The 16777-nt window shown below is 40.7% G+C and overlaps 1 protein-coding gene across 1 annotated transcript; it reads left to right on the forward strand.

Annotated features, from left to right (window-relative positions):
• The first annotated feature begins 423 nt into the window (after positions 1-423).
• Positions 424-11003, forward strand: Clec12b (C-type lectin domain family 12 member B). Its single transcript, XM_055611535.1, has 6 exons — positions 424-514; positions 2183-2281; positions 4119-4334; positions 4786-4940; positions 5216-5331; positions 10853-11003. The coding sequence occupies exons 1-6, from the start codon at positions 424-426 to the stop codon at positions 11001-11003; spliced, it is 828 nt and encodes a 275-aa protein (XP_055467510.1).
• The last annotated feature ends 5774 nt before the right edge of the window (positions 11004-16777 follow it).

The following is a 16777-nucleotide window of genomic DNA, read 5'->3' on the forward strand; positions in this document are numbered from 1 at the left end:
CTATCTGACTCTGTTTGGCATCTAGATCTAGTGTAGGATTAAATAGCTTCACACACATGGAGAGAAGAAATGTGGGCTGTCTATTCTTTCTCCAAACACTCAGAGTTCCCTAAGGATCATGGGAATTCCAACATGAAGTCTTAAATTCTGCTTGCCTACAAACACACCATCTTGCCTCCGCAACAGGGAACAATGCAGTACAGTTAGAAGCTGGCAGCATTCTAATTCCTAAGGAAAGTTTCTGATTTCTCTCACTTTCATGACAGAGAATTTGACTTTCATTGTGTCCTTCCAACAGAGGAGCAGGGAGTGTCTTGTGTCAATTATCTGTCTGGGTAAAAAGCTCCTGGCCTTGAAAAGTAACTGCCCGAACTGGGCCTGAAGATATTGCAGCATTAATTTATAGAATCACTCTCTCCTACGATGTCTGATAAAGTGGCATATGCAACGCTAACGCTTCAGGATTCGGCAAGAGGGAGAAGCAATCAGGATGGCAATCACCTAAGAAAAGAAGGTAAGAGCTCAGAGAAAGCATGCTGTCACCTTGGAAATGACCGGTGTTAAGTGCTTTGAGATGCAGGCATTGACACTGAAGGGAAGGAGAATCTGTGCAATAAAATCCCCAAAATAGACACAAACAGTCCTGGGCTAGGTCATCAGAGTGAGGCTCCTTACGAGAATACACGGGGCTTTCAAGACCAGTGTGAATTGTGTGGAATCAGTGTCATGAAGCTATTCACTGTGGAAGAAAAGGTTAATGGATCTGTCAGATATTGGGTCTGGGAGTGAGAGATTTCTATTTATGATCATCCTCGATTCTTATGCCTTGCTCGCAATGCTAGAGAGATGTTCTTGCAAAAGCCAAAAGGGGTTCTAAAATAAGTGTAGGGACCTTTGCTGATATGCGACATAACTAGCTGAAGGGAAAGAGTCGAGTATAGTTAATTCTGAAAAGAACATGAGCTGGCTTTTTTTCTTATGCTGTTTTTAACTTAAGATCGTTGGAACCCTAAGTATAATTCAGAGCATTTATCAATATTTATAGTTATGTAGTTATAAAGTACGTAATATCACCCTTTTTGTAGTTATGTACATGGAAACACTGAGTCTCGAAGGAGCTAGGTAGTTTGTCCACATTTATATAAGTTTGTGACAGACTCAGTCTTTCAATGTCAGCTCATTCCTTTATGTCTGCCTTGAAGAAATGTCAAGTTCTAGGGCCAGACATTAATTCTATGTATAAGACTCTCTCCTTCATTTCCAAATGTTGCATCACAGTTCCAGTGGTTATCCTGAACCATATCATATAATTGCTTTCTTCTGCTCCCTGGATTTGCCTCCCTCTCTCTCTCACTCTCTCTCTCTCTCTCTCTCTCTCTCTCTCTCTCTCTCTCTGTGTGTGTGTGTGTGTGTGTGTGCGTGTGTTAGGGGAAGATACAGAAAACAGTAATGAGCACAGATTTGCAGTGTTTATTAAAGGGGAGGTGATTATGCATATCTATTTTGTTATGTCTTGTAATTCTCCCTCAAACCAAACCTTTGAGAAAAGGGGTTGTCTGACCATCCTACCAATGCTACTGTACTCATTGTGGGAATAAAGGAAGAGGAAGGTGACAGATTTTTTTTTTTTTAAAGACAAACATAGTCCAAGAATTCCCTGCTGGTTCTCTAGGCTATTCACAGATGAGACAATACATTTTCACCCAGAATTAATTTGCTATTTATCATATAGAAAACAGGATAAATAATGACATAAGATTATTCTATCAGGATAGTATTGCCTTTAAAAGTACAGTCTAACTTTGTAAAGTAAGATAGAGCCATCTCCTTTTGGAGATTTGTGTCTTAAAAAATAGGGTCTCTTCTATTGTCCACACCATTCCAGAGAACTCATCTCCACACCTCAGTCATGAAATCAGTGGACTTGAAGGAGAAAGATAGAGACTGATGTAAAACAGACAAATAAAAACCCGATTAAGAAAATTTCACTCTTGCAAGGAAGGTGGGAAAACAAAGAGCTGAAGAAGGGACCTCAAAATGCTTCATATTAGGAATTTTCTAAACACTGACGTTAAGAAATCAAGGAAAAACTTAATATCTAGAAGCTCCCTGCGTGAGAGAACTAACCCCGAAAGTAACAGCATGCTGTGCTTCTGTTTGCTCATGCGCTGTTGGTATCCAGGACACCCAGCTCAAACCCCCATTTGGCGAGGAGCTGCTTTGAGCCTGTTGACCATCTGCCTGGTGCTGGTAATGGGGCTGGTGACCTTGGGGACTATGTGTAAGTACATTTGTATTAAACAAAAGAAAATCGATTAGAAAGCTCTTGTGTAGCATGTGAACCCAGGAGGGATAAGGTACTAGCACATGGAATTCTCTGATCACGTCAGTTATCCCGGATCCATTCCATTCTCCACCACCCCTTCACGGCAAACTAACAACGGGCGTATTTCACTGCTATGGGAATTCTATCCCACAGTCATTTTTGTCTTTTGATGAACTAAATCACACCGTGAGGACAACCACCTTTCTTTTCTTAGTTATTAGTTAAAACGGACAAATTCCTTTCTAAGCAGACACACGCGTTTGTTACTCTTAGCGGAAAACAGGAGAGCAATGGGGAGATGGATTTGCAGAAGGGTAGGGCACTTCATTTACCTTGAAGCTTAGCAGTAGCTTAGCTCAGTCTGCTCACCCATGACCTTCCTGGGGTAGAGAAAATATCTGAGCGACTTTCGTGAATGAGGAGAATCACATAGACGAGGAAGAGAAGGGTGGGAGTTATGTCACACCTGCCGGCCAGAAAGGAACTATCCATGTGTCTTACAGTGGAAGCCACTCCCTAGCAGAATCTGAGAGGATACTCTCTCATTCACGGTGCAGCTGCAGGTGGCCTGGGTGGGGCGTGTGGTAGCGGAAAGCCGTCCTGAGGACGCGTAGATGATAAAGTATGTGGAGTAAAGAGGATTGATTTGATCAGAACTTACCTTCAGGAGCCTTGTAGTCAAAAGAGTTTCTAAGAAGATACTGTGTGAGTTACTGTTTCTTGTTGGTGTGGCAAACAACTTCAACAACAAGAAGGCAGGTTAAAGAAGGAAGGTGTCTTTTGGTCCATGGTTTAATTAAGAAGGGCTACAGTCCCTCGTGGTGGGAAGTCACAGAGACTGGCAGTCAGAGAGCAGCAGGAGGTGAAGGTCACGCTGCTGGTTTCCTACTTTACTCTCGGGTTAGGTCCTCAGCCCAGGGGACGGAGCTGCCCACATTCAGGGTAGGTCTTCATATTTCAGCGAAATGTGGAAATGGCTGCATAGGCACATCCAGAGGTTTGTCTGCTGGTGATTCTAAACCCTGTCACACTGACGATAGAGATCGATCATCACAGATGCTAATGTCCGCTGTGATCTATTCATTTAGTTCCTTATATAAAAGAAGTCAATGATAGTTGTGATTTGGACATATAGACACTGACTAATGATTTATCTTGTTCTTTGGGAAATAAATCTGATATTCCTGTTGAAGCAACAGAGATTCGGTAGATGCGGTTAGGAGAATAAGTGGCTTATCTTCCAAAAGATGCACACCCCAATACAAATTAAAGTGGAGTGGTGTTGACTCACCAGTAAATGCACGGTAATTTTTTTGCTGCAGAAGTTGTTACACGCACTATGCACTGTGCTAATGGTTCAGTGGAAGAGCTTAATGAAAATAAAGATGTTTTTAAGTAGATGCATGGATCCACAACTAGAAATGGTTGGAGTGGTCTAAGATCCAAGACCAGTCTGGGATTATTGGCAAAAATGTGTAAAGGATGAAAGAAAGACAAGAGAAGAGAAGAGAGAGAAAGGGAGTGTGAGCAGGACAACTTCATTTATGAGGGAAAAAGAAAGAAAGAGAGGGGAAAAGGAAGGGGGAAAGAAATAAATAAAGGGAGGAAAGAAAAAGGGAAGTAAGAGAAAAAAGAAAAAAAAATGAAGGGGGAAGAGGAAGGAGGAAGAGGAGGAAAAGGAGAAGGAGGGAGAGACGGGATCCCTGGCTGCCAGAGGACCACACTCTTGCGTCAGCCTTGCAGCCTTCCCAGAGTGGCGGGTCACCTGCGCTTGTCTTGTTATGTCTTGCAGTTTTACAGATGTCTAATGATATTAATTCAGATTCAGAGAAGTTGAGTCAACTTCAGAAAATCATCCATCCACAGCAAGACAACCTGTCTGAACCACTGAACAGCTCCAGGAAGGGTCTCACAGAGGAATCTCTCCAGTCCCAGATCTCAGCCCTCCTGGAGAGGCAGAGGCAGATGGCTATCAAGCTCTGCAAGGAATTCCTCATCCACACTTCCGGTAATTTGATTTACATCTGCAAAAAAGCCAGATCAAAGCTGTCACCCTGATCAAAGTCCCCACAAGCAGCACCTAGGTGTTAGGTCTTTCAACAATCTCTTGACCGTGCTACCCTAAATGTACAGAGGACAAGGAATTACAGATGTTTCTTTAATATTTTGGAAAACACGGGAGAATTTTGTAACCATTTCCAAATGCTATCAGCGGGAATACTTTAACCTCTCGTGTATTATTTCTCAGTCCTCTGGCTAAGAATATTAAAAGGCTGAACCTGTAAAGAAAATCCCCATGGTCCAACCCCAACTCAGTTACCCTGCTTCCACAGGGTCCTGGCACGGTATGTTTCAGGGTGTTTATGCTCCTGTCTATGGTTTGTGTACATAACTTGGTTTCGAAAGGCTGCTATAGTCTCTTCACCCACCTGTACTTTTGAATATACTTTCCTTTGCAGACCATAAACGCAATCCTTGTCCCAAGGCATGGCAATGGCATGGAAACAGTTGCTATCATTTCACAATCAATGAAGAGAAATCCTGGAGTGACAGCAGAAAGGATTGTACTAGTAAAAATGCCACTCTGGTGAAGATTGACAGCATCAAAGAAAGGGTATGGTTGACTCTCTGCCAGCAGCTACAGAAATTAACCACACAATGAAAAGCAAATGTGTGATGCTTCTGTGTCACGATAGGAAATGTGTAGGTTTTGAATGAGAGCTATTAAGTGAATTAAGGAACTGAGCATGGAACCCAAGACCCAGCATATGCTAAGAAAGGAATATACCTCTGAGTTATATCCTCAACCATCAGATGAATTTAATGATTTAATCTTTCCTCTGCAAATGGGCACATGGGCCTCTCACTTGTTCTTTCTCCTTCCCCCAGGATTTCCTTGAATCACAGCCATCACTCACATTTTCTTTCTTTTGGCTGGGATTGTCCTGGAACTCTGCTGGCAGAAACTGGCTGTGGGAGGATGGCTCGTTTCCCTGTCCAACCCTGTAAGTATCTAACTGTGGGGAGTGAAAGATCAAGCTTTCCATAGAACTCTGAGAAAATTGATGTAGGTTGAAAGAATTATAAACACAGATATGAAAAAGAAGTACACTGTTTAAAAGGAGAGAGAGAGAGAGAGCTTTCGCATGGAATATACATTGACACTGGTAAGTAATTCCATCTATTTGCAAATTCAGAGCAATGCACTGCTGGAGGCCAGATCCAGCTGCAGGTCCAGGTCCTGAGTCTGGGAAGGGGCAGGAGTAAAATGACGACACTGACTGCCTGTTGACTTTCAAGCAAGTGGTCCCAAATAGCTCAAGCCGTCTTTATACAACCACAATCCTGTTCACCTGAGCAGTGATTAATAACAGTGGTTATTTTATTTAAAGAAATCATAACATCAGCACCACAAAAGCCCCTCATTACAAAAAAACCCCAACAGTTTCCCTTCCTCCTTCTCTCTTCCTGCTGGGTCAATAACCCCAAACATATTTTGCACTACAAAGCACAATTTCAGTAAGGAAAAAAAAAATGTCTAGCTAGGCATATTCGTGGACACGAGCACAGAACCAGTTGGCAGCAAATGTAATTACATAGTTATGCAAGGTGAAAGACATTTGTGGGTATAAGTCCATTCATCAAATAGCATCCCTCTATAACAGTGCTCTTTAAATTGCAGACAGAGACGTGTCCATAGTACCAAGCAACCTTTCCTGATATGCACTTATCAATTTCTGGTACCATCTTTCTAAGAACCACTTCTTAAAAGTCTCTATTAATCAAACACAGCTTCCTCATTTTTTAAGTCTCTGCTGATCAGACATAACTTCCCCAATTTCTATGATCAGACCTGTCTTCCCCATTTTTTTTTTTTTTTAGTCTCTGTTGAACAGACGAAGCTTCCTCAAAACAGTTATGCAAGCAGGACCCATTGCTCTCCACAACTCGCACAGGCTTCCTCAGTGTGACTGCCGCTACTTCTCTAGGGACGTGATTACATGTCCCAAGAGACCCAGGATTAATGGTCACATCCGAAGGATCGAAGGATCGATAGAGATGAATAGAGAGGAAATGAGCGTTTTACCCCTCAAAAGAATATTGAGAAAAACACAGAACCATCCCAGGACCTTCAGCCAGCTCGATCCTCACTTTGCCTGTGACTGACAAAGTGAAACTAAATATTATTATGAGTATCAACAGCATTGCGAAAGCAAAGAGCGCTTGTAGTGCATGCGATCTAGGGAACAAGCATAGAAGCCAACAAAATTCACCACAGGTCCTTGCCAAGTAGGACAGGGCCTCTAGGGATCTTGTCCCTTGGACAAAGGGTTTTCAAGGGCCTTGCCACTGTGGAATCCCATCAGTGAAGCACTCATATACAGTTCCCTGCAGACGTCGCATGGCCAATGGACTGAACTTCATGTGCCTCTTGGTTGTTTTCCTTATTAAGGATACATATTAATTCCTTATTAACATACATATTAACTGCATGCTCAAAGTACTTTGTAAATATAAGCCTTTGAAGGACGCACTTCCATATTCCCACAGCATAATCAAAAATATTATCACAGAGATATTGTGTGGTTAGTCTAAGATTGTCCAGCTCAAATGTGATCATATCAAGGCCGAGCATTTTAGGCCACCTATTCATCCACTCAGCTATTTCGTTTTCCATCCTTTCAACCTTCATGAGTGGTGTTTGTCATGTAAACACATACTCAACCATATTTGCTCATAGTAAGTAATTGTCAGCCGTTTTCTCACAGAAGGTAAGTCAGCTTCATGATGCAGGCCCTACTAATCATATCACATGGCAAATGTCCTACGCAAAATCTGCTGCCGTGTAGTCTCAATGACAGTGTTGAAAGTACACCTCAAATCTGTACAACTTGGGAAAATGAAGCTTTGCAGTTATTTAAAGCTATAACAAAACAAATCTTTTGTGTCTTTAAAAGTCTCTTTATATATTCTGGATATTAACCCTCTGTCCAATGTAGGGCGGGTGAAGATCTTTTCCCAGTCTGTAGGCAATTGTTTTGTCCTGTTGACGGTGTCCTTTGCTTTACAGAAGCTTTTCAGTTCCATGAGATCCCGTTTATTGATTGTTGATCTTAGAGCCTGTGCTGTTGGTTTTCTATTTAGGATGTTGTCTCCTGTGCCAATGAGTCCATGGCTCTTCCCCACTTTTTCTTGAACAAATTTAGTGTGTCTGGTTTTATGTTGATGTCTCTGATCCACTTGGACTTTAGTTTTGTGAAGGGTGATACATATGGATCTATTTGCATTTTTCTACATGTAGACATCCAGTTAGACCAGCACCATTTGTTGAAGATGCTGTCTTTTTTTCTATTGTATGGTTTTGGCTTCTTTGTCAAAAATCAAGTATTCGTTAGGTTTGTGGGATTATTTCTGGGTCTTCAATTTGATTCCATTAATCCACCAGTCTGTTTCAATGACATTACCATTCCGTTTTTATTACTGTTGCTCTATAGAACAGCTTGAGATCAGGGATGGATATACCTCCAGAATATCTTTTATTGTACAGGGTTGTTTTAGAAATTCTGGGTTTTGGCTGTAAGTCTCTGCATCTGCTTTGATCCCCTGGTTGGTGGAGTCTTTCAGAGGACATCTATGGTAGGCTCCCATCCTGTTCCCTCACTTCTACTGCTTCCAGTGTTTATCCTGTTTTCCCTTCTGAATGAGAATGGAGCATCTTCCCTAGGGGCCTCCTTGTTGTTTAGCTTCTTAAGGTCTATAGATATGTCTATATATGTCTTAAGGTCTATAGATATGTCTATATATGTCTATTATATGACTAATATCCACTTATAAGTGAATATATACCATGCATGTCTTTCTTCTTCTGGATTGCCTCACTCAGGATGATCTTCTCTAGTTCCATCTATTTGCCTGTGAATTTCATGATTTCCTTGTTTTTAATAGCTGAATACTATTCCATTATGTAAATGTACCACAATTTCTGTATCTATTCTTTGGTTGAGGCACATCTATGTTGTTTCCAGATTCTGGCTTATTACGAATAAAACTGCTATGAACATAGTTGAGCAAATGTCCTTGTTGTATGGTTGAGCATCTTTTGAATATATGCCCAGGAGTAGAATAGTTGGGTCCTGAGGTAGCACTATTCCCAGTTTTCTGAGAAAGCACCAGATTAATTTCCAAAGTGGTTGTATAAGTTTACATTCCCTCCAGCAACGGGGAAGGGTATCCTTTTCCACATTCTCTCCAGCATGTTTTGTCACTTGAATTTTTTTTCTTGGCTATTCTGATGGGTGTGAGGTGGAATCTCAGAGTCATTTTGATTTGCATTTCCCTGATAGCTAAGGATGTTGAACATTTTTTAAGTGTTTCTCCGCCATTTGACATCCCTCTTTGAGGATTCTGTTTAGGTCTGTTCCCCATTTTTTTTAATCTATAATTTTTACACTAAATGAGGGTTGATATCACTAGTATCTTTCTTCTTCTATCCTACAAGTACTCAGTGATCCAACTCACTCTGTTTTACTTTTTAATGTGTGTCATCAACATTTCCTAAACTGAATTATAACCATTTTATTTTTGTTCAAAGCTGCTGGGATTCATCTTTGGCTCACCAAATAATGATATGTCTATTCTTTTTCTCCCTAAATATCCATTTTCCAAAGATTTTTCCAGAACTTTTTCTATTTAAATATATGTCTCCCAGGCTCTTATCATCCTTGCTAGCCATATTTTGTTAGTCTATTTTCACACTAGTAATGATGGCAGAAGGCTCACTCAAAACAATACAGATAAAAACGACAGCTACTTATTTAAAAAGCAGAATAACTTGGGGGGTGGTGTTCACAGTTGACCCCAGGAGAGGAGGGATGCTAGACAGAGACCTTCCTGGAGTAGAACCACAGCACCATGGAAACACATCCCACTTCCTGGGTTAGAATACACATATCTCCTCTTCTATATAAATACTAGTCAGTTTTGCTTCATCTGCTGGCTCCTGTGAACATGTGGAGGAAACAGCCCACGGTTCAGGGTCAGAGCCTGTGCATCATGACCCTAGGTCATGCAGCTGTCAGATACCCCAGCTCCCTACACCCATCTTAGAGAGACTGTGCTTCAGGCTTATACAGTGTCTTTCTTCCACGGGTCCTGAATACGTTCTTTCTGACTAAGATACATTCAAGTAGAAATATTTAACAAGCTTATCTCTGACGAATAAAGTAGCATGGCATCCCAGAGTGCATCCCTCGATAAAGGCAGTGAGTGTAACACAGAATTAGGTTGAGCATACATAATTTTTTAAGGACAATGTTTAAGGGTTATCATTAAAGTTGAGCCCAAAAGCTGGACACAATTTTCTCATTGCCTGAGCACATCATTTCCTCTCTCAGACTCGTTTTTCCTCCAGTATATATGAAAGCATACATAATTACATTTTTTTCATAGTAAAATGAAATAACTTTTTATATAGTATGACTTTATTTTTCTAGTTTTTGTACTAAAAATTGAACTATTTAAAAAAAGATCTATCAGCTCTAATGTAACCTGCACTGGGTAAATTCCATTTGTGCAGTTCCATATTACAAGCGGGAGTAGTAATTCCTGAGCCAGAACTCAAATATTCTTTTTATTTAATTGACTTTTTTGGTTGTTTTCAAGACAGGTTTCCCTGTGTAGCCTTGGCTGTTCTAGACTTGCTTTATAGATGAGGCTGGACTCAAATTCACAGAGCTCCACCTGCCTTTGCCTCCCTGAGTACTGGGATTACAGCTCATGCCACCATGCCTGGCTCTAACTTAATTGAATTTTATATAGTATATTCTTATCATGGCTTCTTTTCTCTCATCTTCTTTAAGATCCTCCCCACATCCCCACTCATCCAACGTCACATTCTATTTTTCTCTCTCTTTAGAAAGCAAACAGGCCAATAAAAAAATGTGAGCAGTGTCAGGCATGGGTTCCCTCTCATGGAGTGGGCCTTAAATCCAATAAGATAATGGTTGGTTATTCACACAACTTTTGTGACACTATTATACTAGCATGTCATTCAGAGTTAAATTTCTTCTTCTTCTTCTTCTTCTTCTTCTTCTTCTTCTTCTTCTTCTTCTTCTTCTTTTAATTTTTTAAGATTTATTATTTATACAGAATTCTTCCTGCAGGCCAGAAGAGGGCACCACATATCATCATAGATGGTTATAAGCCACCTGTGGTTGCTGGGAATTGAGCTCTGGTTGCTGGGAATTGAACTCAGGACCTTTGGAAGAACAGCCAGTGTTCTTAACCTCTGAACCATCTCTCCAGCCTCCTAAATATATTCTTCTTAAAGAAATGTTTTACCTAGGATCTCGATTAACCTGAAATAAAGAACTCAGATGTGCTGGCATTATCATTCCTGATACTTTGTAGAGGAAGCAGTCTCACAAAAGCATAAGGTTTTTCCTCTAAGGGTAACTGAGAAAACTAAATTCTCCTTAACTTTCATATATAGCAATTTTAATGATTTTTAAATCAATTGCTTTTCAGATTTAGTGATAAGGAACATGCCAAGTTCAATGGATCCAAAGGGTGTGCTTACTTTGAAAGAGGGAATATTTACATTTCTCGCTGTAGTGCTGAAATTTCTTGGATTTGTGAGAAGACAGCCTTCCTGGAGAAGATTGAAGATTTGGTCTGACTCTTCTAACTTTATCCAGAAGTAAGGGCCTATTTCACACTCATGCAAGAAAGGAGGAAGCTATGCTATTTGTGCCAAAAACCAACTAAAAAGTGACTGTGTACTTATACTATTCCACAGACAACCCTGATTCACAGAACATTCCCTGCTTTTGTGATGTTCTGATTACTTGGGTCTTAAAATGATCCTGAGTATCCAGGGAAAAACATGCCATCTCAGTTTGTTGCTCAATAAACATTGTTTTACATAGACTGGGTGATATTTAAATATTAACCACCAGACCAACATAGGCCACTGTTTTGGATGTAAACATGTTTTTGTGTCATCCCAGGTGTGACTGATTCAGTTTGTCCACAGCAGCAGGCTATTTGCCTCATGAGGGCTCTGAGAGGGTTCCTTGCCAACTGGCATTTGTCGAATTCTGAGGACTTTGAGGTTTATGATAGCCCAGAGAAAGAAAGGGCAGAATTAGTTCTGAGGACTCTGAGGAGTATAAATATGATAGACTAAGGGAAAAAGGGGAACCAGCTTGGAGGAGTCAGAGGTGGACAGCTTGCTGCTCTTGCTGGCTTGCTGGTTTGCTGGTTACCTGGACTTCTGCATTTCCTGACAACGGATACTGGTATTGCCCCAAAAGAATCCTATGACCCTACCCAGCAAGAAGAAGTAAAGATGTCTATGTCCCCTTTCCCTTACAACCTTCTTTTTCCCCTGTCTGGGATTGGGGGGATGGAAGGGAGGTATAAGTTTTAAGAAACCCCCAAATAAAGTAGGGTTTGAAAACCTAATGCCTACGGGCCACAGTAGAGGAGCAAGTTCCAGGAGACCCCTGTTATGAAGGCTGCTAAGTGATGTATGTAGGTCTGAAGGAGCCCAAGATAAAGGACCTGTATTGCTATATTGCTGAATTAGAACTATTTTAGTATTTTTTAGTGCATCTGTCTGAACCTTTGTTTAACAGCTAATTATCAGCTTCCATGTTCAAGGTAACTCTGCTCTGTCTCCCTAAGAAACTATACTATCAATTCTTATAACTCATAGCCTACATAAAATAGGATTAACAGTGTGTCTTGTAAATGCTGTGCTTATTTCCTCAGATGAGGGAATAAGAGTCATTTCCATCCTTTCTAGCTCTCTCTTAACTCTTGTTGGCTTTTTCCCCTCACCTGTTTGGCCTAACCTCCTCTCCAAGTTGACTGATTCAAATTGACTTCTCTTACTTCTGACTGAATTTTTCTGCCTGGCCTCAAAATAGGTTGGCAATATGTTTTAATCTTCTGGCTCCTTCTCAATCTCTGGGATGTACTGTCTTTACCTGTGTCTGGCTTGTTCTGTCTGTGACCTTTCTCTGTAAAACTGTCTCCGTAAGAAACTCTTGGTAAAAACTTTCTCTCCTTGTAGCACTCTTAAGTAGCTACCCTTTCCTGTTCTCATCTTGTGCGAGTTGGGTGTGTCTTATTTCTGACTCACTCCGTCAAATCTTTCTTTGATTCATCACTTTGTCTGCCCCTCAATTAGATGTCACTTTCAAACGTGGCTGCTTCCTTCTATAAACTAACCTTACTGTCATTGTTTGATATTAAAGTTGTGTACTAAGGTCATTTCTGTATTCCAGTCAGATCATACTGTGATCCCTAGCATGAAGGAGAGCACCAGGTAAGATGATCAATTCTCACTCAGAAAGGCAAAGAGGATAGACATTGGAAGAGGGAGAAAACAGGGAACAGGACAGGAGCCTATCACAGAGGGCCGCTGAAAGACTCTACCAAGCAGGATATCACAGCATATGCTGAGACTCCTAGCCATACTTTGGGCAGAGTGCAGGGACTCTTATGAAAGAAGGGGGAGATGAAAGACCTGGAGGGGACAGGAGCTCCACAAGGAGAGCAACAGAACCAAAAAATCTGGACCTAGGGGTATTTTCTGAGACTGATATTCCAACCAAGGACCATGCATGGAGATAACTTAGAACACCTGCACAGATGTAGCCCATGGCAGCTCAGGCTCCAAGTGTGTTCCCTAGTAAGGTGAACAGGGACTGTCTCTCACATGAACTCAGTGGCTGACTCTTTGATTCCTCCCCACCCCCACCCCCCGTGAGTGGGGGACAGCCTTACCAGGCCACAGAGGAAGACAATGCAGCCAGTCCTGATAAGACCTGATAGGTTAGGGTCAGATGGAAGGGGAGGAGGACCTCCCTATCAGTGGACCGGGGGAGGGGCATGGGAGGAGATGATGGAGGGAAGATGGGAAGGGAGGGAATGGAGAAGGGAACTGCAGCTGGGATACAAAGTAAATAAACTGTAATTAATAAAATAGATAGATAGATAGATAGATAGATAGATAGATAGATAAGAAATCCGCCGCCCCCCCCCCAAAATGTAAGTGCACAGCATCTACCAATTCTTACTCAGGGCTGAACCACAAGTGAAATATACATAGATTGAAACAGTAGCTATATTTTTCTGTTTCTCATCTGTAGGTAGGTTCCTGTCACTGCTCTCTCAAAAGTGGAATAACTCATTAAACAGCAGGGCCCTGTATTCGACCCCCACACATTTGGGCTTCTCTTTATGCTTTTCCTCCATCCCTAACCAAAAAATCTGCTATTTATAAACTAATCATCTTTGCTTGTCATTCTGTTCCCATAAAGAGGTGATCACTTTTGCCTAGCATCTTGTATCTTCTCACGCCTATCTCATGGTCACTCTGACTTTATACTTCTTTGAAAAGAAATGTTGTTGAGTCTCATAGAGACTCTGGATTCTGATAAGGACAGACCATCCATCCCATCCTCCCTGCATCTTGCTGTCATGGCACTATCCCCAGAAGATTTTACAGCAACGAGGTCATTATGATGCATCTGTTCCTGGAGACCCACAGCCTTTTTTTTGTATCAGAACACACCCGCTATATTTTATTGCATCCCAATAATTGCATTCTGAGATGGAAATCACTTGCAGGAATTTTCATTTTCTCTGTCCCCTGATAGGTTGTAGAAAGATAGCGAGGTGTGAAAGACAGGTGAATGAGTGATAGATATTTGGAGACCATGTCTCCGAGCTACAGGATTGGATGCCTGGGGAGGAAGGACTGGAAAATTTTAAGGTTAATAAGCTCTGCAAAGTTTTGTAGGATCACAGTCTGAGTAATTTCCTGAGCAGACAGGTAGTATAAGTGACTTTTCTGTTGCTACGGCTAAAACACCACGGCCAAGGTGACTTCTAGAAGGAAGGGTTTCTTTGGGCTTGTGGTTCCAGAGTGATATGGGTAGGCTTGGGAGAAAGCAGAAGGCATAGCGCCACAGCAGAAAGCTGAGAGAACATGTGTTTAACTGAAAGCACCACAAAGCAGAATGAACCAGAAGAACAGTGAGGCTCTACCCTTGCAGTTCACATCTCCCACTGACTTACTTTCTCCAGCAAGGAAGGCTGCACCTCACAAACTGCCCAAAACAGCTTGACCGCCTGGAGGACAAGTGTGCAAATGCCTGAGCTGATGGAGAACAGTTTCATTCAAAGGCCAATACGGACAAAACTCCTGGGGCTGGTGTCAGAGTACATGCTCTCTCTGCAGCCCTAGCAAAAATACTTCTTATCCAGGGAACCCTGCACAGGGGAGACAGAAGGAGTGTGGGAGCCAGAACACATGAAGGATAGTAAAAGAACTAGGCCCCCCAAATCAACTGAACAACGCTTATATGAACTCACAGAGACTGAAGTAGCAATCACAGGGCTTGTACTACATGGGCCTGCACCAGATCCGCTGTGTATATATCATAGCTTTCAGTTTAGTGTTTCTATGGAACTTCTGAGTGGGTCTTTTTGACTCTTGTACCTTATCTTGGGCTCTTTTCCTTGTGATGTTTTTGTTTTATCTTGTCATATTTTATTTTGTCATGAAAAATTAGTGAAAATAAAGTTTATGTTTAGGATATTAAGGAAACAATAGAATGACATGAAATAAGGCTGAGTATTTAATTTGCACCATCAAAGTTGTGATAGATATAAAAGTAGCATGAGGCCAATAATAAAGAATACTATAATCTAATGTATATATATATATATATATATACATATATACATATATATGTATATATATATATGTATACTATATTGATTAAAAAATTACTTCTTTTGTTAAAGTAGCAGCCAGAATACCCTAGCCTGCTTTACAAGCACTATAAAATAACAATCAGGCATTAAAACTGCGAAATATTTCCTGAGGACCATGGGTGCCCAGACTGTTCTTAGCTCACAACTGACTGTTGATTTAATTTTAAACAGTAAGCTCAGGCACGCCTTTGTCTAGCTTAACATATCAACTTGGGGTATGAGGATCCTCCATCCTCCTGCTGCTCAACAGGTGCTCTATCTATGCGTACTGATGTGTTGTTATGCTTTGTGCAAGCCTGGATCCACTTTTTCAGTTCGTTGGCACCTCCCACCTTTGCTGGTTGGTTCTCATAAAATGTCTTTTTTCTAAAAACAGTTTTACAGCCAAGCAAGATAATGAAAGATCAAAAAAGGCACAATAGCAATGATAATTTTGGTGAATTTTCTACTGTAACCAAAACAGCATGGTACTGGCATAAAACAAGCACAGAACGCAATGTACAGGATGGAGAACCTGGAGCAAATATGCAAGTTTACAGTCAGTTTGGTTTGGGTAGGAGACTGTGTCTTCTGTGAATGATGGTAGGGAAGCCAGGTCTCTATCTGCAGATGCTGAAGCTGCATTTCTCCCTCTCCTTTTAGTCAAATCAACTCCAAGTGAGTTAAAAAAAACAGACATAGGACTAGGAACTAAAATTACTGAAAGAAAACATAGGAGAAATGACTCAGGACATTGTTCAGAGAAAATAATTTTTGGATATGTTCTCCAAAAGCACAGGTAAGAAAGACTAAGGAGACAGGTAGAGTTTTGTTGGGTTTAAAGTTTTGTTGGGTGAAGAGAAGGCCTGCAGAACCAGGGAAGTTTCCATAAAATACACTATCTAATAAAGGATTATGACTAAAAATATGCAAGGAACTAAATAACAACTCAATAACAAAATAAAGCAAATAATCTATTTATAAATACATCTCATATAAATGGATAAAGAAAATGTGATATTGGGACATGGGGAGAAGAGAAGTCAAAGTTCTGTGGACAGGGAAGGGAGAATGAAGAAGTTGGCTATGGGAAGAGTTGTGGTAGAGTGAATATGTTAAAATAGTGTTAGAAATTCTCAAAGAATTAATAAAAATACTACTAAAAAAGTCTGAGATAAGAAGATCACTAAGAGTTTGAGACCATCCTAGCCTAGACTATATAGAAAATATAAGGCAAGCCTTTTACAACATAGTAAAATCCTGTCTTACAACAAAACAAAGTACCCATCAATAAATAAGTAAATGAGAAAATATAAATTATACAAACAATGAAATATTATTCAACATAAAAATGAATGAAGTGCTGACATTTGTAAGGAATGAAACATGAGTATTATGTTAACATGAGTGAAGCCAGAGTGTTATGTTAAATAAAGTTTGTTAATCAGGTATGGGAAACCAAATGTCTACCAGAGAAGGTGGTACATACCTTTAATCCCAGCACTTGGGAGGCAAAGGCAGAATGCTCTCTCTGAGTCCTAGGCCAGATTGGTCTATAGAATGAGTTTCAGGATAGTCAAGGTTACACAGAGAAATCCTGTCTCAAAACCAAAAGAAGAAGAAGAAGAAGAAGAAGAAGAAGAAGAAGAAGAAGAAGAAGAAGAAGAAGAAGAAGAAGAA

The sequence above is a fragment of the Psammomys obesus genome, unplaced genomic scaffold (genome assembly GCF_907164565.1).
Source record: "Psammomys obesus unplaced genomic scaffold, mPsaObe1.curated_primary_1811, whole genome shotgun sequence".
NCBI lineage: Eukaryota > Metazoa > Chordata > Mammalia > Rodentia > Muridae > Psammomys > Psammomys obesus.